Source organism: Pieris napi, chromosome 9, assembly GCF_905475465.1.
Source record: "Pieris napi chromosome 9, ilPieNapi1.2, whole genome shotgun sequence".
Lineage (NCBI taxonomy): Eukaryota > Metazoa > Arthropoda > Insecta > Lepidoptera > Pieridae > Pieris > Pieris napi.
The window spans coordinates 8,778,641-8,803,420 of NC_062242.1; the positions used below are offsets into that span (position 1 = coordinate 8,778,641).

General features: G+C 32.2%; 1 protein-coding gene across 2 annotated transcripts; it reads right to left on the reverse strand.

The window, feature by feature from the left end:
* Positions 1–751: 751 nt before the first annotated feature.
* LOC125052677 (GTP cyclohydrolase 1) lies at positions 752–24,565 on the reverse strand. Of its 2 annotated transcripts, XM_047653651.1 has the most exons (7): positions 14,905–15,026; positions 7,829–8,082; positions 4,787–4,894; positions 4,407–4,508; positions 3,563–3,728; positions 2,769–2,885; positions 752–1,908 (listed from the first exon to the last, which is right to left on the reverse strand). In XM_047653651.1, the coding sequence occupies exons 2-7, from the start codon at positions 8,064–8,066 to the stop codon at positions 1,779–1,781; spliced, it is 861 nt and encodes a 286-aa protein (XP_047509607.1). In that variant the 5' UTR covers positions 8,067–8,082; positions 14,905–15,026; the 3' UTR covers positions 752–1,778. The 2 variants fall into 2 exon arrangements, with proteins under 2 accessions (XP_047509607.1, XP_047509608.1); XM_047653652.1 differs by lacking the exons at positions 7,829–8,082; positions 14,905–15,026 and adding an exon at positions 24,295–24,565.
* Positions 24,566–24,780: the final 215 nt, after the last annotated feature.

The window sequence follows — 24,780 nt, forward strand, 5'->3', positions numbered from 1 at the left end:
CTGCAAAACACACCATTGTGACATGATCAGTGGAAGATTTTTTCCGTTAAAAGCTTTTTGGATTTTGTCATTTGTAATATAATAGAACATAGATGTGTTTCATTTCCATAATATCGGCATAGACAGAGAGCACTTAGATTCACTTGAGTCATCATTGCGGAAGCCGTCCAGTCGTAAAAGGATAAATCTCTTCACAATTGTGGTCCCCTTTGTACATTACGTCTTGTTTCGAGTATAAATTTCGGGATTGTTAATAAACTAACCTCTGCTTTAAAGGTGGGAGCGGCCACTCGGCCCACCACCAATAATACCATGAAGACTTTTGATTTCATTGTTTCTGAAAATTAAAACAATTAATTTTTACTTTTATTAGTAAATAAATTGTATTTGCCTTGTTAAGCATAGCATGAACATAATAAGCTTTTGGAGTTAGTATCATTAATAGACTAGTAAACGTTATGATAAAGACTATGTTCTGTCTCTGTCAACATTGAATGTTTCTTTCTTTATTTAAAACCGGGTATAAATTTACATTTGGACTTACCGATGTGTACTTATAATGAAAATATTATTACATATTAATATAATTACATAGATATTATCTATCTTTGACCTTTTACTGAGAAATGAACAGGTCTTTGATGATATCAAACTTTGTTAATGGATTTGCATCGGCTTGCTTTATTGCCGACAACAAAATATAGGCGCGTAAGATGCTCAGGATTATTAATATAGAAATAAATACAAATAATAACTAAAAAAAACTTTATTTATAAAATAAAAATATCTCAATTATACATTTTCATATAATTCAACATATAAAAATTCGTATATTCATTTTAAGGCAACGTCATGGGTTTATCATATATTTTATTTTTAAAATAATATTATGTAAAAATGTCAAGCGTCAGCCATTAACAGCTTGAGATTTTTACGAAGAAAGCAAAGTTGTATTTTACACAGATTTGAAAAATACGATTTTGGGCAATTTTAAATCGTATTTTGCAAAATATATATGAAACATTTACGTATAATGTGCCATAGCCAAGCGGTGTCTCTTAAACAATTACAAAAATTAACTAACTTATACTACTGAAGGCAGTTTTTAATTTCCTAATCGTATAATCATATTTAGCCACAATACTGCGTCGATCGAATTTGGCATCGATTATTTAGGAATTATTATCGTATGCGCCTTCAATCAGCTAACAAAACCTGAGTAATTTTTTTAACAAATTTTACTATCTTTAAGTAAATATAAAAAACAGCAGAAAAAGGGCAACACTCAATTAAAATTGATCCAAAAACAAAAAATAATCAACGGGCTGTTGCGTATAACAACAATTTAGAATAATTATTTCACAGCAACACTTGAGCAAATGAAACAGAAAAACTAACTTAAAATGAATTCTTTTACGAATTTAGTAGTCTTCATTAAGTATTTAAATTGTCTAAAAACCGATATGAGATATTATAATGAAAATAACTTCCAAGAAAATAAATGAAAAAGAAAATGAAAATTCAACGACAGTGTCCGTAAACTAATTATTAACATTAAAATAAAACGCAATAATTCGACAGTCTATAGACTTTAGGAATGTAAACACGTCAAGACAAACGACAATCAAAACGAAACCTATTCAAATAAGCAACAAAATGACGTTCAAATTAAGATAATTTTAGGCATCTTCAAGATGGAATTATATAACAATTTAATTTTGTCGTTCAAAGACTAAAGAACTAAGGTAATAAAGAAATAGAAAAAGGCAACGTCCAGCTCACTTGGAGTGAACAAGGTTGAGGAACTCCTCACGAGTCTTGGGGTCGTCACGGAACACGCCCAACATCGTTGAGGTCACTGTCTTACTGTTTATCTTCTGGACACCACGCATCACCATGCACATGTGCCTGAAAGACAATATAAAGAAATTAATAAAAGCAGTTATGGTACCTGATTTTTTTGTATAATGTGTTGTTTATTGAAGTGAAACTTCTTTAGGCGCAGAGGGTAAATTTTTTACGGAACGTCACGAAGATGTGCAGCGTTTTTATCGAAGAAAAGAAAGAGAGAGCGATTGAGACCGATTGAGAGAGAGTGGGAAAGGTGAATCACCTTATAGAAATACTATATTTAAAATTAAAATTTCGTAAACAGAATTTATGAAAAATTTGTATTTTATATTTTATGCAAAATAATTTATTGAAATCTCAAATGACGAATTGTAAATTAAAATGCCAAGTGTTTTTATTATCAAAGAAATAAATGTAAAAAAAATAGATTTATTATTTGTATGAATTTTCGACACTTTTAATATCTTAATGACAATTAAATTCATTAAATTCCTAACATATCTCCCTTTTTCCCTCCCTCTAAGTCTTGGAAATATAAAGTTTTGGATTTGTATAAAATAAATGAACAAGAATTAAAAATTAGTTTGCCAAAGATGTTTCACTTCTGACTTGTGTACTTTGTACGAACGCACTTTTTTTTCTATACTATCTATTGATTTCAGTATGAGTGGTAAATTATAGGGTTGATAGTCGTTATAACATGTATAAGCCATAGGAATACTAAAAATCTAATAACGTCAAACGAAGAAATGATAATTATTAAATCAAAAGCAGTTGGGCTAGCTACTTAGATTGGCTAACATTGGCCTGCATCTACTCTACAAAAATCAACAATGTGTGGTTCAATTCCTGAGGGTCAAGTCAAGGTCAGGCCCTGGACCGATCCAAACAATATGCAGCTAGGATAGACTACTTACACTCCTTCGATGACGACAGCTACACCAGCAGGTCTCACTGCTTGAGTGACGGCCTTCGCTATCTGTTTAGTCAGACGCTCCTGTACTTGAAGCCTTCTGGAGTAGATCTCCACAATTCTGTTGATAACACGTTTTATGTGAGTGGAGGAGCCATTTTTATAATTGTAGGTGTTCAGATTTGTGTTGAACATTGACCAACTGCTGACATGGCTCACGTGGGTATTCCATAGAATAATAATATAATATATGTGTGATTAGCTGTAATTAGTATTTATGATGTTGTTTTATAAGAATAAATGAGATTTGAATAATGCTTCCTCTCAAAGTGGCAGACTCCTTCAATCCCTTAATTATTGTGAACCTTAACCTTTGATCCTACCCGTAGGGCTCCGTCTGTCACCTTAGGTCTCTTGGTGCAGACATCCCGTACTTATTTATATATTCTCTATTTATGTCTTAGTGTACATCTGTAGGGCTTAGGGATCCGTAGGGTTGTCAGGTGGTTTCCCCTCTCATATATTTAGTTAGTCTAGTCTAGTCTAGTGCAGCATACATACATATAGGTTTAACCACACATTCACTTAACTCGCGACTAATAAGGGAGATAAAAATGTATGTTTATATGTACTTTATATTCCTAATAACAGGAGTTATACATTGACAAACCATAAAAGCTATATAAGCTTGTATAAGTTTATTTTTCCGTTACTACAGTACAAGAATTATTTTAGGAAATACTACGAAGCCAAGCATTCTGGAGATTATTTTTAAGAATGTTAAGAATAATAACTCACCTTGCAAGCTTGCTAAGTCCAAGAATCTTGCCCTGCGGCAGGTATCCGATAGAGACTTTTCCGTAGAAGGGCACCAAGTGATGTTCACACATAGAGAACATCTCAATATCCTTTACTACAACCATCTCGTCTGTGTCTTCGTCGAAGATGGCATTGTTTAACACCTCTGAAATTGTGCAATGAATTCATGGTAACTGTTTTTTTTTATAGAGGAAAAGTTTGTATTCTTTGTATAAAAAATACAAACTTTTCAAACAAAAATCACCGCTGGAATGCTACATTATCCCTAAGTAATGCTATATTTATTTCCAAATTTCATATAAATATTTAAGATTTGGCATTCTAATAAGGAGGGAGCTTGTAGTTTATTGTTTATCAGAATGCCAAATTGTAAAATGACTTGAGCGCGACCGCTGCTGTGAAAACCGCTGTGAGAATTCGAAAAGTGAGTTACAGAATCGCAAGGCAGATTTAAAGGAAAAGCGAGTGGGAGCTGAGCTGATTCATTTTTTTTAAACTAATAACTGTGTTATTTATGTCAACCACTTTCTAGTTTTATGTGAGTGGTACAGATGTGCCAATTGGTGATATACTCAAGACGCATTTAGCATAATACAAATTTATAAAGAACGTAGAAAATTAGAAAGTAATATTATATATATTTAACCATTATGTTAAAAAAAAAGTCATATTCATTAAAAAATCAATTTCTTAAGAAATACCGGATAATAAACATTTATTTTAAATATAATATTTTTTAAAGGTCACAATTAAGTATTGCTTTTATTGTAGATCTAAAGAAAAAAAACACTGAAAAATGTCTGTACAACACAGTTACTCGTACCTTCTAAACTTTGGTCGTATCCTTTAGTGAAGAATAACATGGCTTTGGCAGCTCTTTCAGGAGTCTTGAGAAGACCATCTCTTTCTGGATCTTCTCCCAATCCTGTAAAATTATTAAATAAACTTATAAAGGCACTAAAATACCTTAAAAACCATAGTTATTTTAAAGATATATACGTATAACATATACAGCTCATATAATTTTAGCGATTTTATTTTACTCGACGTACCACATGTTCTTGTATCTCACTGCTGTAAATCACTCGTAACTTCAAGTAAATAATGTAATAAATTTGCTTTAATATCAGTAAAAGAAGATTTATTACAATGCGCAAAAGACATGTCAACATACCAACTTTTATGATAGATATGTCAACTTACCCGTGAGCAAGAGCCTGTAGGAGTTAGCCATGTCGGGGAGGAGAGCCTCCCGGGTGGGCGGTCGGTGGTCCAGCTCCAAATCATGGTGGAATGTGCATTTTTCGTGACCTGAAACAATTGAACATAATTTTAAGTGAAAGTACACACAGTCTATGAAGTATCTCCTAATATTCTATTTCACCGATCATAAAACAAATGACAACTAACGACAATCCGTAGCTTGCTGTACATATGCAACCAAACCAATGACGCCTTGTAACAAGAGAATAGTATAAAGAAAAAATAAAGTGCGCGAAGGGACCGCGCGGAAGAAGTGAAACTTCGTAATGTGAAAATGAAAATTGGAAGCATTCACTCTCGCTCTGTCTCTTTCTATTCCCCCTCTCCAGGAGCGTTAGACGTTAAACGCTGTCGTTAGACTCTTACTCTTCTATTATGGGTTGATTTTGGCACTAAACTCCAAGAATTACGACTCGAAATCAGTGCCCACGCTAACCAGTGCCCGTGTAAATAACTAATGGTTAAAGGCAGAACTGGGTGAAGTGTTGCTTCGAATAAATTCGATAAATAATATAAACAGAATACGCTTTCGAATATTCAATCACGGAGAATAACACTGATTACGTCTTCATGTAGATTTGCTGAAAATTATTACCAGGCGATAAAATTGTTACTTGTTAACAAAATGAAATACATTACGGAGTGATGTTTATGCAGCAGGAAACTATATAAAGAAATGTTTGTCCTTTTAATTTGTTCGGGATACAAACCCACATAATAATAATAATAAAGCCCGTTTTATTTCCAATCATGATAAAAACAAATTATAATACACAGCTTAGATTATTTTACATTTTTATACATATTTTTTTTCTTTTGCTTGTTATTCTATATCCTAGCTTCCTTAAATAATAATTCAATGGAATATATTGACTTGTATCTGTCAAAAACAATCGGTGACCAACCAGTGGAGTTGGCCTAGTGGCTTCAATGAACAACTCTCATCCCTGAGGTCATAGGTTTGAGCCCCGTGAACCAGTGAAATTTCTGTCTATTTAACACTCACTCGTATGGTGAAGGAAAAACAAATGATTACGAAACCGATACAGAAAACTGAGGTCCAGACCTAAAAGGTTGTAGCGCCTTTTATAATAAACCAGGCTTATAAAACACTTTTGAGTGGGAATTGACGCAATTTACAGCACTAGGATTGTTAGTCATGCTATACATTATTTAATGAAAGTCCTTTTCGATGATAATGAAGATGCATTTTTATCGACAATGATAAATACATTAAAACAGAAAGTTTAAACATTTAAGTTGGCGCCTGCACCGAATATGTATCGCAATACAGCGAAAAAGAAATGTTTCTATTTTCTTTTTAATAATTTTTATTATTTTAGTTTGAATACCTAAGTTACCTAAAAAGTTAATTTCATATTTAGGATAAGAATAATAATATGTTAAAATTTTTTTAAACATATATTTAGGATTCAACATACCCCTGCTTGTTTCAGATACAGGGCTGCGCAAATACATTTCCATCTCGGATATAAATAAAAACTAAATTTCCTACCTAAGTGGCAGTGTTATTTTGACATATAAAACACCAGCTGTGCCCTGCGGTTTCGCCTGCCTTGCTCATAAACGCGTAGTACTTGAACATTATTTTGTAGCAGATTAATTTTAGAATACAACATTTACTTTGATACAAAATTTACATTGATGTCAATTGTCATTGCTCAAAAGTTAAATGCTTCTAATGAAAACGTATTTGTGTTTGTTGTAATAATAAATTTGTAAAAACATCTATTAAAAAAAAAAAAAAAGGTCACAAAATATAACTACTTTGACTATGTAAAACAAAAAATATTTTTCTAATTCTAACTAATAGATTCAGACACTATCCTGTTCATCGGAACGTATGAACTTCAGCTTTATAATATTAGAATTATTGGAACGAAGTTCCTTATCGCGCGTTGTAAAAGGGGGCTAGACGGAAAAAATTCTTACGAAAAGTTGTCACGACACTTTTTTGCTATTTGCTATTGTAATACACCGGTTCTCGTCCGATCACCGAAGTTAAGCAACGTCGGGCGAGGTCAGTACTTGGATGGGTGACCGCCTGGGAACACCTTGTGATGTTGGCTTTTTTTTTTCGTCGTATGATTGGTGTCGAGAAAATCTATCATACTGTTATGATACCAATTAACATATAAATTAATCGAAAGGAATTTCGTTCCATCCGGGTGTCCCTTGACACCTCTAAAGTTTATTATTAATAAATTCGACGTGAAATACGACGTAAAAGATTTAAGATTGAATGTAGCATATACGAAATGTTTATTGAACCACAGTTGAGTAATTTCCACTGATACATAACAATTGCCTTTGAATGAAGTAATAAAAATAAATTACACGTAGAATATACTCGTACTCACTTTCAATTATAGACTCTTTACATGTCGAAGACCGTGTACTAAATCAACTTAGACTAAAAATTAGTCTAGATTTTTCTTCTTTAAGCTTAATAATGAGATGTATTTTACATCTACCCTAGCGAATCACGGACAAAGAAAATTAAGATAATAAATTGTCTTTTTTAACAAAGTAAAAATGTATTTAATTTTTTTTAACTCAACATATTGTATACCTTATCATATAGATCTTGATATAATATATTTTAGAAATACTTATTTACTTATCGGAGTTATATTTTATGCATTGAAAGGCGATTATAAGTAGCTTGGACTCTTTTATAATTCTGAAATTTTTGTTTATTTTTAGGAAATGATCAAGCATTTTATCTTATGCTTATAACCATAAATTAAAATTATAAAAAATACACGTCAATGATAACCTCCTTCTTCGGTATTTTAGATCTCGCTCAATTAAGATATATATTATCATTAAGATTAAATCAAATTCAACACTGTACGTATCAATTGAACTATATATGAACAAAACCATTTTTTAACATTGCATTAAACTAGTGTTAGAATAAAATATAGTTTGTATGTAAGAATAAGCAGAATAACGAACCAGGTGTAGTCGAAGTCCGTGGCGTCGCTGGTGTTCCAGGAACCTCCAAATTTTCTTCAGGATCATTTAAGTGAAAATTCTTAAGTGCCTCTGGCACCTTCTTGTATTTACTAACAAATGATCCCTTACAAACATCACCATTCTCTTTATCCTCGTTTTTTATTGATCGCGAACTAATTCTTCGAATTAGAGAGGACGGTGGTACGTCGGTGGTGTCTTTTCCGTTAACAGTCGTCATTTTAGTACATCAAAGTCTAAAATGTGAACAATTTGTTAATTTATTTTTCGAGTATGTTATACACGTGTGGATTGCGCCGCGTTTCTTTTAGAGTGATTATGTCCATTGGCCTATCCACTAAGGTTATCTTGGGACATGTTTCGCCAACATGTTGATAGCCTTAAATTTGCTTCCGAGTTTCAATTACTATGTTATTTATTGTGTAGATAAAGTGTAATGGAACGAAATAAACATCGGACATACATCTAAATTTCGATAGACTATTTGCAAGTGTTGTAATGTTTTTAAAATCAGTTTCCTTGCTTGTTTATTTTCTATACATGTGTAAGCTAAGATATTCTTTTAGAATAGCTTTATTTCAAATCAAATATTACATAGATTCATTCGATATCGTTTTTGTTTTAGCGTCTTGACCTTCTTTTTATTTGTGTATTAACAAAGAATGTTAAAAGTTGTTAATTATTTCGCATTAATTATTGTAAACTGTAGATATTATTTACGTAAATGCTACTTACACAATTAATTAGCGGATATAATTGGAATCATACACATGTCAGTGAGGGGTCCAGTCTTTGTACCCTTATCTGTTTTATGTTGACATAATAGGTCGTTTGATTCCGCACGATTTATTGCGTTTTACTCGAGAAAGGATTAAACAGAATGTATGAAATTAATAAATTATGGTTGATAGGTCGATAAAGCTGTTGTCTTTAGTTATCGATACGGAACTTGGGCTGAGATTGTGATGCGTTCCCCTACTACCACGATTGAATTTTGTATGAAAAATCGATCTAAAACTTTTTCCGTACATATTATAATAATTGTGTTATTTACCGGGAACGATTCAAGGGGACCACACTCTATATAAAGTTATCCTTTAAGAACGTAATAAAGAACCCCAAAAACTAAACGTTGATCAAAGTGGTTCGGACAGTGTTCACACAAATATGTATTATATCACATTTCACAACATTATTTTTCTTTATAAATATGTAGGTATTTAAATTAATTATAATAAGACGCTGATGGATTTTTAATTGCATATTTTATGTAAATCTTTGTTCTAATTGTAGTTTTACATTAAACAAAAAGTCCGATGATAATAATTTTATGTTATCTAAAGATAACTGCATTAATTACCGATTTGTTCCAAAACCGGTTCTCGGACGAGAGGAAATATTTAATTCAATGTAAACACATTTTACTAACGTCGATTAAAACGGTTTAAGCTATTATTTAAAGAGATATAAAACCGATACATGAGTAAATAAAGGTTAATTGCCAGTTGTTGAAGTTTTTTAAACTTAATTATTTACTGACCAATTATTTAAGAATTCTTCTAATGGTTTGAGGGTCACGCGTTTGATTAATAAAAGCTACATCAAAAATATACATTATTAATATATGTAGTTTATTTAATTAATATTTTTAGTATGTTTAATATTATATTATTAAAATAAAGAATTATTTAATTATTCGATTTATAATATTAATAGTAATAATATCCGGACAGTCGATTTGCGATTTGAAAGCTAAACGCGTTAAAATTCGGTAATTTATTACGTACGCTTTTGGCGTAAATAAAATACTTCATATTAGTAATTAATATACCAACGACGCAGGAATAAACTTGTATATTAAACAAGTATCAAGAGAGGAATGTTAAGCGTGAAGTTTTCGACCTCAAGGGTATCTGGGTCAAGTTAACTTAGTTATTAAAACTAAAACTTATTGACAATGTAATACAAAGTCAATGTAGTATTGAAATTGAAAGATCGTGAGTTGACTAGAACAGGGAATTTAAGTGTTACGAAATAATGCTGATACAAGCATGTAATTTGCATCTGGCAATGTGGCTTAGTGGAAGTAAGATAATTTAAAAATCGAATGTTTAAATAATACATGTAAAAATATTCGATTATTCAAATTTTGGTGTGTATCTGTGATCTTTATTAAGTGTTTACGTTTATGACAATGTTTATGGTATTATTCCATTGAGATTTAAAAAATAAAATTATCGTAGGTATTCGATATTTGAATCGGGCGCTTTCGCGGTATGTTTTAAAAATTACTATCATCGCTCACCATGTTAATTTAACAAGATCGTAAATTTTTGCATATGCTAAAAAAGTAGCTATTTATTGATAACCAATAGGTAGAAAGCTTGATAAGAATAGATAACACTCAGTAAGCATGACTGTAACTCAAGCAATAAGATGGGTAGCAAAAAATACACGTTGAATTGATAACCTACTCCTTAGATTTTTTGAAGTCAGTTAAAACCCGATGCGAAATACAGTTTAGATTCTGTAAATTAACGTTTTTACTTGACTGAGTTGAGACTCATTGATTTCTACGTCAAATTCGTCTTGGGAAAGCGGATTAGGCGTAGAAGCGAGATACCCACTTTCGCATTTAACAACCCTTATAATACGGATAAGGTAGGGCAAGATATTGTGCTCATTTCAAATTTTTCGATATTTACAGGCAAATAATCTTGAAAAGTATCAATGTTCTCGCTGTACGCAATAGTTTACGTTAGTTCGATTTGATTCGATCCGTAAACCTTACCGCCTTTATGGCTTTACATTTATGTATTTAATTTTTATGTTTTATGGTGACAATACTGGACTTAATTAATCTATGAAGTATAAGATGAACTTGCAAAACATACTAGAACTCAACAAAATCACAAGTTGGTGTTATAAAAACGAGGTTAAGTAATATTACAACTACATAACAAATAATTCAAGAACTTTACAAGAGTCCTAGTCAGCGGAGTATTGAGCCATATGAAATATTAAATCCTTTCAAAAAATAGTATTAGTATGTGCATATTAATAAAAAAGTCTGTGTAATGTATTCCATCTCATTCTTTTACACGTTCAATCCTACAGATATACAGGGTGGGCCATAAAGGCGTTGGCGATTTAATTCTTCAATTTCTCGGAAACGCGTGGCGCGGGGCAGCTGCAGGATATGTTGTTAGCTGCCCCGCTTCCTGTAAATTTAGTCGCCATGGAGCCGTACACGGAAGCGCAGCGTGCTTTTTGTATCCGAGCGTATTACGAAAACAATAAATCTGTGATTTCTGCACGTTTGTATCGACATGAACACGGTTTACGCGATTTAAGTGAAGTTCCAAGCGCCAATGTGATACGGAAATGGATCAGAATGTTCGAAACAACCGGCTCAACAGTACCAATTACGCCTAGTGGTCGCCCAGCTTCTGCAAGATCAACCGACATTGTGGAGCGAGTTCATGTTTCAGTTCAGGCAAGCGATGACGGTTAGAGCTAACAATTATTGCAACATGATAAAAGACTTTTTGGTGCCAGCTTTGCAAGAACTTCAAGGCAATACCTCGGGGATGTGGTTTCAACAGGATGGGGCCACATGTCATACGGCTAGGGTATCCATAGAGCTGCTGAAAAATGTGTTTCCCGGAAAACTCATTTCGAAAAGGGGGGATATTGAATGGCCACCACGTAGCCCTGATCTCTCTTCATGCGATTATTTTCTATGGGGCTACTTCAAATCGGTAGTCTACGAAAATAATCCGACCAATTTGGAGCAGCTGAAGATGAATATTATTCGGGAAAGTAGCAAAATACCGAAAACAACTTTTAAACGAGTTTTCCAAAATTTGCGACTTCGGTTCCTAGAGTGCCAAGCAGCCGAAGGAGGTCATTTGGACAACACTATTTTTAGGTCTTAAAATTCCTGTGTTTCTAGTTTTTAAAAATACAAATATATTTTTGTTATGTCTCGTAGTTCTTTTTTAATTGAATATTGAAACCGCCAACACCCTTATGGCCCACCCTGTATATGTTTCTCTCTTTCTACATAACGCCTCAACTTTTCGTGTTACACTTGATATACCCAACGTTTAAGCAGATGGCTTATTAATATTTTATCCTTGTCTAACTTAGAAAGAATACTGCATATTCCACTTAAACTTGACTCGACTGTCGGAATTTAAAATCATAGATTAGTATTCAGAATTCGTTCAAAACTTCTTAGCTAAAATCACTTTCGATTTCTTTTCATTCGGCTTACTACTTGTTGATTTTTCTATTAAGTAACAAAAGCGATATTTTAAAATACTTGTGTTTTGAATAAGGATAAAAGAGATGACCTTTGATGACCCTTTTGAAATAAATTTGGAAATCAGAAAAGAATGATCGGTTGTTGACCTTACATCGAGTTGCGTCGACGGAAAAATACAAAAATGTCTTTAAATAGCCATCGAAATCAAAAACCACGGAAAATAGATTTAAATATGTTTGTATTCAACTAAAATTTATCTTCAAAAGTCGTGTTAGGTCCTAACCTAAAAATATTACGTATAGATGCTATAATATAATAATAGGCTGAATCCGTATTAATATTTTTATTAAGTATCAAAAATATTACGTACAGATGTCTGTACGTAATATTTTTGATACTTAATAAAAATATTAATACGGATTCAGCCTATTATTATCATTTTAATCACGATTATTAAAATAAGATATTGACGCGTATTCAATTCGATTAAAAGATATTGTTATTTATTTAATAAGTTTAACATTTAAACGTAGAATCTAGTTATAAAACAGAATGTAACCAAACAATAATATTGTTATTTATTATCAATATTTTTCTGTTATACGTAATATGCATATTATGCCAACATTATTTATTTGCAAATCTATGAAGTACTAAAGGAAATAAACGGCTAAATTATAGGAAAAACGTTAATAGCTTGTTGCTAATTGAACAGAAACCTGTTGTTCTCACGAACATTGAAGGATGGTATATACTATTACGCGTTCATCATTAGATAAATTGCAAAAGTGATATATTAATTCAAATTAATGTAACGGGACCAATAATATTCTTGTATTTCGACCTAAATAAAAAGTTACTCAGTGATATTAGAAGGGTTTTTGAAATTAACGTATGACGTAGGTACTCGTATATCGAAGTTTGCAAAAGATGTACTTACTTTATTTCAAAGTAAAGGTATATCAACATATGTTATGGTAAATGGCCTAGTGGTTTCTTGTGACTTGAGGTGTTTCAATTTCTTAACAATGATTTTTACTTTCTATGAGAACACTTGCTAGGCGAACATTGTTAGAGAACCGGCAAGTCTTTGATCAAAAAAATTTACGCGTATCAGCCACTGAAGACTGATCACCTACTTGTCTTTGAAACAAATGCTAGGACATAGGACTTTAGATCCAAATAATATTATTATTCATTACAGTACCAAAAATAGTGTAGATTACTAAGAACATTACAAATATAACAAAAAATTAAATACACTATATACTAATTAGGTGCAGTGTTTTTAAGTACATAACTGATTTAATTCGTACTATGTCCTTGTTTAAAAGTGAATGTTTTGTCCTTAGTAACTTTAACTTTGAAACCGAAATGGCCGCAAACACGAACTATTTAAATGACATTCCTATTAAAAACTCCGATTTATGTACATTGCCCGTTTTTATGTAATACGCAACATATGAAATAAACCATTTAAAAACGTATAGAATTTTTTTTTTGATGGTGTTTTGATTATTTCACAATAATTGTCCGACCGAACTTGTTGTTGGGAATGGGCCTTATAGTCCCGACTTATCCCGATTGAAAATAAGACAATTCATTCTTGCTTAGGTAATTCGTTTTCTAATCCGCTGTTTCCTTCACCGGTTGCTTGTTACAGGGGCAACAGAGGCGAAACAAAGAACGCTTTAGTGACCACGGAAAACGATAAAAAACGCTGACAATATCGGCTCATACGTCGTGAGAGCTATTGGCGCAGAGATCTTATTCCCGGTCTCTCCTACAAATAAGTAATAATTATATATAGAAAGAATATATTCCCGTTAGAAGGGATGACCTTAATTGGGAAGGAATTGCACGTTTTGATTCAAAATGAATAATATCGTCAAAAATATTCAAAATACAAAACTTTGAAACAATTTATGATATAGAAAATTTTATAGGACTTCTATATAGTAATAATTTAAATCTAAAATATGATATATTGTTAATATAATGCTTTTTTTAGAACGTGAGGCCTTATCGTTAACAGGCGAACATTTCGAAATACGCTGTGACAAGACTGAAGTTAAACTATATCGCTATTTATGTATATTATGATTACATTTGTCTCTATATCAAATGCTTTAAAAATTATCGGGTTTTCCGCTAAATAAGCTAAGAGCTGAGAACAAGCCTCCGCTCCTTTACGGACTTACTAAACAATTATTGATAAATATAAGCTTTTAAAAATTTATTCGAAGCAATATAATATGATTGCGAACGAGATTGGCGATTCACGTTGTTTTAATGTGACGCAATGCCATGTTTAGTTATAAGCGTATAAATAATTATTATTCAATAATATAATAAAAAAAGTTAATACTAAGATGTGTTAATTGATGTATCTACGATAACATATTTCATAACAATATGTAATAACAAAAGCGGAAGCAAAATCGATTAATCAATTTATGACACGAAATTATTAATGCGAGAGATTTTTGTTTCGTTTATAATTATTTTATGTTTATAATATATTTAATTTAAACAGGAGGTACTTAACTAAAGCGACAAAATTGACAAAAAATTATAAAAATGTATTTCGTGGAAGGAATAAAATGTACGTTTTCAGTAGCTTAGATAAAACGTTCAATTAAAAAAAATTAAATTGACATATTAATTCAAGGAATATTTAAGAAGTTTTGTATTTTCATAAAGTTTTGACGCTAACTCACGCTTTGGCACAAGTCACTGACACATAAGAATTGGCGCGCAATCCACACAGATTATATAAACTACTTACGAGCTACGAGCCGTTAATAAAAATCAATTAAATAAAAAAAGTTGCGTTTGGAAACGCGTGTTCGCGTTCCTTGCTTATGGCTGACTGTGGATAAAGTTGGGCACAGATCATTTTTGTAGTTTGTACGACTGCGCCAAATGCCTGGGAAATCGATATCGTGACGTAGGTGACCTGTTGAGTTTCGCGCTTTTTTTGAGATATTTATTTCATTTGACTTCTATAATACGATACTTATTTGGAAGTAAGACAAATCAACTAGATTTTTTTTATTAACGTTCCTGTTATATAAATAAATATATTGGTTTTCCTTCACGTCTCTCACTTTGTTGAATGCGAACTATAACATTTTTCCTTCATAAAAAGCGTAAATGAAAAAAAATCTATAAAATAACTCAATAATCCTGCTTATTTTAAACGATATGTCTTTTCCTTGCCTGACCCTAATGAATTCTGTGATAAAATTATCACTCTCTCCTACTTTCTCTCTCACTAGAGAACATTTATATGAGCGCATGTCTAATTTCTAAGCTTTACGATTATGAATGAAACTAGTACTTAGACTATATCAAAAAATACTTATACTTCCCCCTAAAATATTTTAATATTTATTCTGGTGGCGTAGAGTGTCTATGATCATGAATTATTTGTTTGACGTAACAAGATGACAACTGTTTGCGCGGGATTTACCTGTACCAAGTGCGAAATGCGTGAATCATGTTTGTAAATTCCGTTTACAAAATTATTCGTAAAACAAATGCTAATATTAATATAAAATGCCGTAAAAATAAAATCTAGGAATTAATGTTTATGACAAAAATCTACGGCATTATTCATTATAACTAAATCAGTAATAATATTGTATTGTTTTAAATAACGATTTTTATCTTTAATATTTCATGGCGGATTACAAGTCAGGGTTTAAATAGATTCCATTTACTGATTACATAAAGTTTAGTAGGAAAAGCTTCGGATCTGCTTATCTAATATTATTAATTCTTTTACCTAATATATAATAAATTGCAATCTTGGGAGTAACATTGATGGGACATTGAAAACAAATGACTAAGGCCTGTAATTAAGCAAAATATTAGGAAAGAGGTTTTAATCAGTTTATATATATATATATATATTTATGATTGGACTATTCACACCAATTGACCTAGTCCAAGCTGGCGAAGCTTGTGTTATGGGTACTAGGCAACGGATATACAATATACATACATATCTATTATAGATAGATAGACATATAAATACATATTTAAACACCCAAGATCTAAGCACAACACGAACTGCTCATCACATCAATGTTTGTCTAAGCCGGGGATCGAACCTGGGACCCATGGATTCGCAGTCAGGGGTACTAACGACTAGACCAATGAGCCGCCAAATTTCTGTCTGTTAATTGGACCCAAGGATATATTCTGTTATTTTTTATTTTACCACCAACATGTAGACCTTATAGCCTCTATTTTATGTTATATTTAATTTCATTTCGATTTAAAAGAGATCTCTTATTTTAAACTTCATTTTAATTTCTTTGCTAATAAAGTCGGGGTATAGTAATAAACAACTGATATTGCGTGTAATTAACAAATATGTTACCAGTGTAAGCAAACACGTTAATTTTTACTTAATTGTTTTGTGTTCGCGTATAATCGCAAAAAATGCAATGGCAAAAAATTTATCGCTACACATTTTAAGACACGGTCTATTAAACAGCGTAGTTTTTAGTTTATTGTTTCTTAATGAACGTTATTATATAATCTTACTGAATTATAGTATTATACGGATTAAAAATGTGTAGTTATTTAAACCAATTAGTTCAAATTAAAAATATTATTTTGAGGTCTTGCGGCGTTAGTATCGTTATATCAATTTTAACTGTTAAAAATGCATATTTAACTGTTTAATTTTTAATGCTTAACCTTCGTCTTAGTTAAGTATGGACATTAAATATTAACCAAGAAATTACCTGTTTACAAATTTAATTAAAGTCTTAATCTGTATGACCAATATGAGAAATATGGTGTTTATAAATACCCGTCTTCACTTATGTCCAACTACATATGTTGTTGGGGAAACCCTGGGATAATTATTGTAAGCTCAGACGCATACCCGTTTCGTATATTTAGATTAAATACATAGCCAATATACAGTTGGATGAACTTTGGTTAAAACAAAAGCCAATCGTAACTTAAAATATAAGGAAAGTCAACTGTCAATTATGATGACAAGACAGTTTTATAATTTACAAAAATAGTTTTGATAGTTTTATGGAAACTAAGTTAAGTGGGATTCAATTTGTAGGGTATTTATAATATAATTAATAGTTAGAACTAAAAAGAAAACGAAAGAAGAAATACGTCTTCAGTGCGGGAGACTGGGTTTTGACTTACTTTTTATGATCTCTATAAAAGCCCCATAATATTTCCTTATATTACGGCCTGCAATCTGTGCTGTACTTAACCATTTTTCCTTTTACTGTCATGACATTATTTCCTATAGAATCGAACTTAGGATCTCTGTCGAAATTTTCGTAGTAATCAATATATTTCTTTGTTTATCATAAACACGTGCGTTGGTCTTAGGTTTAAAGTTGGGATATATAGCACTACTATAATCTTAGCAATATTTCATTATACCTCACCCGGCTAATTAAATTAAAAAATGTGAAAAAAAACATCTCTGTTTATTACGAAGTACTCGTAAGATTTATTGATGGGTAGAAGTGTCCTGAATGAAATCCTAAGATGCGTATGAAATTACATCTGAAGTTCCCTTTTAACTCCCACAAAGCCTTAAGCTTCTAACCACTTCAGTACGAATGAGTCACGCAAAAACTAACACGATTCGTATTCCTATTGTGTCCTAAGAAAGAAGATTATATGTTATATATTATTCCTATTTATTACCAGATACAGTCACAAAGTCCAAAGAATTAGTCTCTATGTATTTACAGTAATTTCTGCCTTTACACTTAGATTTTATACAGTACACATCAGATTATTTTATCAAAAAAAATTTCTGTAGATGATATATCTTTATATATATAATTCTTCTGTGAGTGTGTATGTCACTGAACTTCTCTCAAACGACTAAACCGATTTTGATGAAATTTTTTGTGTGTGTTCAAGGGAATCTGGGAATGGTTTAGATTCACAAATCAGCCCGCCAGATGGCGGTGCAGTCGGTACTTTCATACTTTGCTTTACTAATTGCTTGAAATATCATGCAGGACAACGTCTGTCGGGTCCACTAGTGTATTATTATAAATCTACATTATCTTGTTCTAAAGAAGGTCATAAACTTTTTATTTACAAAACAGGCGGTAATCGGACAGAAGGCTCATTCCATGGATACTCTCAATGCCAGAGGGCGCGAGTGTGCTGCCGGCCTTTTAATAATTAGTATGCTCTATTCTTGAAGGACCCTAAGTCGAATTGGTTCGGAAATAATTCGATGGGTAGCTGGTTCCACATAGTAGTGGTGCGCTGCAAAAACTGCCATAATAAAAGCATAGTTGCCAAATTAAATTGTGCCCTTTTGGATTTGCCCACTCTACACTGACACCACAATAAAAATTAAATGTATGTTTATGTAATATGTGAAAAATAATGGTTTATATAAGTTTCTCAGGTTGGATCATCATAGAATTGTTGGGGATGAAACACATTTGACGACTCATCGTCCCGGGTTCGATCCCCGGCTGAGGCGAATATCGATGTGATGAGCATTTGGTGTTGTTTTTAGGTCTTGGGTGTTTAAATATGTATTTATATGTATATCTATCTATAATATGTATGTATATCCGTTGCCTAGTACCCATAACACAAGCTTCACCAGCTTAGCATGGGACTAGGTTAATTGGTGTGAATTGTCTTTAAAAAAAAAACATTAAGACAAAGACACAAAGACCCAATTTACAAATATCCAAGGTATTATTGGAACAATATTGTAGGCTTCAGAGTCAGAGATTTATTACTCCCATCAAAAATGTTAGTTTTAACAAACGGCATTCATACTTAGTTCTATGTGTCGACACTGAATCTTACCATTATATGTTGTAGATTCAATTCTTATAAACACAGCATTTTTTACTGAGTTTTATTTACGTTAATAAAAAATTAAGATAGCGTTCTGTACCTAACACAGTTGGTCTAGATTCTAGAACATATTTGACCGGTTTCCTCACGATATCCTTTAAAATCATATACGCAACACACCGATACCCGTGCGAGCAAGTGTTGCGTATATGAAAAATCAAGTGCTGGTACTTTCGCAGGGAATCGCACACATGACATCAGGGTTGACTGATTTTGTCCTTACTGTAATTAGACATTTGGTGACGGTTAGCCAACCAGACCGTGTACACATCTAAGCGACCAAGAAGTTGCAATCATTGTCTATTGTTTAATTTCTATAGCCTATTAATAAAGTCCCGGCCAATTACACCAAGAGAAGGTCGTTCTTAAATATTAAATATTAAAATAATGTATCTAATTGTGATCATTACTTACATTATCTTTACAGTATATGAGCAATAGTATTGAATTTGAATAACAGATTTTTTTTTAATACAGGTTAATACATTCTGCATTTAATTTTTGAAGTTATACATCTTTAGGCGCGTTATGAAAAATTGATGAGAGAGAAATTTTTGATGCGCGCGCACCGTGACACAAAATTAACAGAATGAAGTTGCCCTCGGAAGATGCTACGACATTGGACATAATTTAAAAACAACATTCGAATAATAATAGAATTTATGTTACACTTAATGTAAGAGAATAATAATAAATATTTATTTATTTAATTTTTCAAACTGAACTTTATTGACTATAATGACTCCTTTTCCAGTCTTTGATTATTTAAGTATAATTAATTATTTGCATGCAATCAAAAACTATTTTTAGTAATGCCAAAGAAGTATAACTTCTAACGCACGTACATAAGTACACGCACCCTTTTTTTTTAATCAACCCAAGCGAAGGAAACACTTTCCAAAGCAAGGCTAGGTTACCCGCAAGTAAGGATACTTCAATAGTGATTTTAATTGACATAATATTAAGGTAGGAAACTTAGTATGGTTCTATTGAAAGAACCCTAAAATCTTTGGTACCGTAAGTCACGTTGCGAAAGTTCAAAGTTCACTGAAGCCAGTTTACGAGAAGTCAAAATTGATTTAGATCAGTACAAAGGTACGAGTTTCAATACAGTTATGAATGCTACTTTCGTATATAAAACCATAATCTAATATATAAAATTCTCGTGTCGCGGTGTTTGTGGTTAAACTCCACCGAAACGGCTCGACCGATTCTCATGAAATTTTGTGTGCATATTGGGTATAACTGAGAATCGGACTACATATATTTTTCATCCCCCTAAATTTTAAGGGTAGTCCACCCCAAATTTTTTTTTAATTTTTAGATACATTTTTTAATTTTAATTTTTTTATGATACAGCATTAAAAAATACATACAACCCCTATTTTTCACCCCTCTACGATCAAACCCTATTTTTTATTATAAATGATAAACATGGCAAAACGACGTTTGCCGGATCAGCTAGTTACTATATAATGTCTTGGTAATATTACTTGCAAATTACGTGTCATGTCCCGGACATAAGTCATTTATAAGTCTATGTATACATTCTTTAACGAGGTCCCAGCTAATGAGTTACACTTTGATAAATAAAATAGACATTGCGCATAACCATTCCGGTTTAAGGAACTTATTAGTTTAAATAAGTATTATATATAAAACTAGTAGTCTCGGCCAAGCGTTGCTGTGGCTAAGGTTTTTGTTATATTACATAGTAGTAAACTATTCAAGGGAAACGGTAGGAGAACACCAGTCATGGGGACCACCATGCTTTTTTGGTGGTAATGTCATTAAATTGTATTGTGTATGTGAAACGTTGGTACTTTTAACACAGCGCCATCTGTTAGAATTGTATCAAATAATAAACAAATGTTTGCAATAAAATAATATTGCGGTTATAAATTAAGATGTAAGCTATCCTATCTTTTAAGTTGGATCAAACTGCACACGGTGCGAAAATTTGATTGAAATCGGTTCGGTAGTTTAGGAGTCCATCGCGGACAAACAACGTGACACGTAATTTATATATACATATTAAGATAATCGAAGGAGAATTCTCATTTTTGTGTTTTTATAGGTTCTTTATCAATCTTTTATCAATTCTATAAATATGATGGAAGTCGTAAAGGTTTTTTTACCATCCGACACACGCTTATATATATACGAATGGTGTTACAACCTTTAGGCCTCAGATTTCTGTATCTGCTCAGTGATCATTTCTAATAGGCAAGTAGGTGATCGAACTTCTTTGCCTTAACGTTGACTTTTGGACCTAAGGCATGGCATACCTATCCGATTTCTTCACCATGTTTTCCTTCACCGATCGAGCAAATGTTAAATGCGCACATAGAAAGAAAGTCTATTGGTGCACAGCCGGGGATCGAACCTACGACTTCAGGTATGAGAGTCGCTCGCTGAAGCCACTAGGCCAACACTGCAAATACGAATAATCACAATCTGATAAATTTCCTTTTGTGAAAAATTTTTTCGGAAATGTGTAAAAACCAGATTCAGTTCATTGACTATTATTTGTATAGATAGCATTTTGTGGAAGGAAATGTATCCGATTTCGCATGCTATTTGACCCAAAATATTAAATTACTAAGCAGAATTGAATACGTTTGTTATTGCATAGACTGGCGTGGTTTTACGCAATTTCACCTTTTGGCTATGCGTGTGTTGGGAGAAGCGTTGGCCTAGTGGTTTCAACTTGCGATTCTTATCCCTGGGGTCTTAGGCACGATCACCGGCTGGGCATCTATGGACTTTCTGTCTATGTGCATTTAACACTCGCACGTCTCGCAGGAAAACATCGTGAAAATCTGGCCTAGTTACGAAGCGAGAATGATATACTGTGTTGTAGAAAATATACCACAAGCTAACAAAAGACTGACTTATGACCACGACTAAATGCTATAAATATAATAATTTCGGGAATTTTATAAGTGTAACACATTGCCTCGCAAGTGCGTTGCCGGCCTTTTAAGAATTGTTACGATCATTTCTTAAAGGACCCTAAGTCAAATTGGTTCGGAAATACTTCAGTGGGCATACATAGCAACTAAGATTGACTTACTCACTCTAACTAAAACTACTGGATATAATCCGAAATAAAGAAGTTATTATTATAAACACAACCTTTAAATAAATCAATAGAGATATATAAAGTCGTTGAATATAATTATACTTGTGACCTTTTATTCCCGATACCAGACATCAAATATGATTGGTACCACTTTTAAAATCTTATATAAATAAAAATTTATCGCAAAGTATGTTGCTAAGTGCCAAACTCGAAGACGGCTGGACCAATTCGAGTATTATTTTTTTGCTTATTCCTTGAACCAAACTTGACTGAGGAAGGTTTTTATGAAAAGAAAAAAATTGTTTTATTTAGTACTTAGATATTATTTCGAAAAAGCCTACAGTATCTATGGGGTAACATAGCAAAATGTTGAATATGTATTAAAAAGGTATATTATATATAAGTAAGTATATATAAGTAAATAAAATATATTAAGGCGAAACGAAACGGGGGCAACTAGATAACAGAAATACAGAAAACACAGAACAGACTACACAGAAAAAATATTGAATGAGTCGGTTTCTTGTGACATCTCGTTACCCACTTATTACTCATAATACGATACAAAGACCATAGTTTCTAATACAATTTTACTTCTTTTTGGACTCAAAACTTTACCGTAAACGTTTATTATTAATTTTTACGATTACTTGCATGATTACTGACAAATGCGTGCACTGACTTGACAGGTCCACTCAATTCTTTCCTCAAAAGACCATTTCAGACTGCAATCTACATGGTCTTCACATGATCTGACCAAGATTATGTCTGGACTTTAATAGAGACTGTGACCTCTGAGTTTGTTTCGGCGTTTCTTCTCAGACTAGTCAGATAGGAAACGTCGAACTCATCTAGTTTAAAAAAAAATATGCTTGACGTGTAAAAGTGTTTGTACAAACCTACTTACAGAAAATAAATCAATTATCATTTACTGTAGAAAGTATTATAAATAAATATGAGTGCAAGATAGGTGCCAACTCTGGTCCAGGACTGGGAGGAACATATTCAGCAAATCGTAGAAGACTGAAGGACTAGTCAAGATAGTAATTAAGTATTTGGTAAAGGCGTCGATGTACTGTATAGGCAAAAATAATGGAGACAAAACATTTATTCCTAAAAATAAATGTCTCGACAGCAAAATAACTTTTTACATCAACTGAATAAAATTAAGTAAGTACCTACTAAGTACATTGCATCGGGAACTAACTCAATTAATGAAAACTTTAGTACATTAGCATTTAGCACATACTTTGTATTTAGAAATTAATAATATATTTTCTCTAAATTATCTCTTATCCTTTAAGAGATTTAAAAGAAAACAAGAATAGTTTCGTGCTGATAGGTACAGTAGACTGCTCACTTATTTGCCTAAAATATCAATAAAACCTTTTCTATTGGATAGTTTTTTTTTTTTTAAGACAATTCACACCAATTGACCTAGTCCCATGCTAAGCTGGTGAAGCTTGTGTTATGGGTACTAGGCAACGGATATACATACATATTATAGATAGATAGACATATAAATACATATTATACACCAAATGCTCATCACATCGATGTCCGTCTCAGCCGCGGATCGAACCCGGGACCCATGGATTCGCAGTCTGGGGTACTAACCACTAGACCAATGAGTCGTCATTTATGGTCGTGTGTATGGGCCTTAATAACTTAAGCGAGGTACAGTAAATTTTAAGTTAAACTTGAAATCGCATTCTAACGCGAAATTGTAACAAATGCAACACAATGTTACTTATTATTATTTTCCTCTATTTTCCTAAATTAAATTCTTAACTGCGTTATTCCCACGTTCAATACTTAAATACTACGTTACTAGAAACCCAATTATGCATTATTACAAGGTTATAGGAAAACGAATAAAATATCCTCCATTCATTAAATCCATCGATGCTGTTAGTCATCTAATGGCATTTGTCTCTGTGTTCTATGTTTAATAAGTTATGGTTTGATACTAGGTGATACAAATATAATATTATAATATATTCCAAAGAATATTTATACATAAAAATATTAAAGGTAAAAATCATTATATATATATATATTATACCTATTTTATTTATAAGTTAAGGTAAACTCCCTAAAACCAATTCAAAATGAACATGTATCATCAAAAATACGCACGCAGCGCTATGACATGCACATGTACGTAATGTAATGTAATGCTTATATTAAATATGTACTTACTGTCTTTGTTTTTCCCATTCTTGGCAACAATAGCTCCGTTCTTTTCGCACTGGCTGGTTGATACCACTAGCTCCTTCATTATCAAAATTTAAAAGTAAATTTGACAAGAGTAAAGTTCGCGCGCTTTTTAACGTCACTTCAACATGCACTTCTAATAGCAATGGTTTATTGTTGGACCTTTATTGGAGCAGGCAACTTACGGTCAAGGTAATCGGTATGAAAAAGAGTTGACAGTAGAAAAAAAAGATGTGTATCTGACCACCGACTGCCGAGAAGTGCGTGTAATTGTGTTACACAGCATTTATATAGACACAATTCTGTTCTATACCAATTCTCTAATTATTTGAAGATTTGAGTTAATCAAACTGTAATTAAAGGTCTATAATTTTTAACTTGAAATTGTTTAATATTGCACAACAATTGTTACAATTTCTTGTAATGTTTATCGTACATCGATTTTGAGGGTCTGGGGTCAGTAGATTAATA

Bases quoted from the DNA above. Each gene is read 5' to 3' on its own strand.
- LOC125052677 (XM_047653651.1), bottom strand. From the start codon at position 8,066: ATGACGACTGTTAACGGAAAAGACACCACCGACGTACCACCGTCCTCT. The intron at 3,729-4,406 runs GTACGAGTAACT...GCACAATTTCAG, and splicing joins ATACGACCAAAGTTTAGAAG to AGGTGTTAAACAATGCCATC. The intron at 2,886-3,562 runs GTGAGTTATTAT...TGTTATCAACAG, and splicing joins GGACTTAGCAAGCTTGCAAG to AATTGTGGAGATCTACTCCA.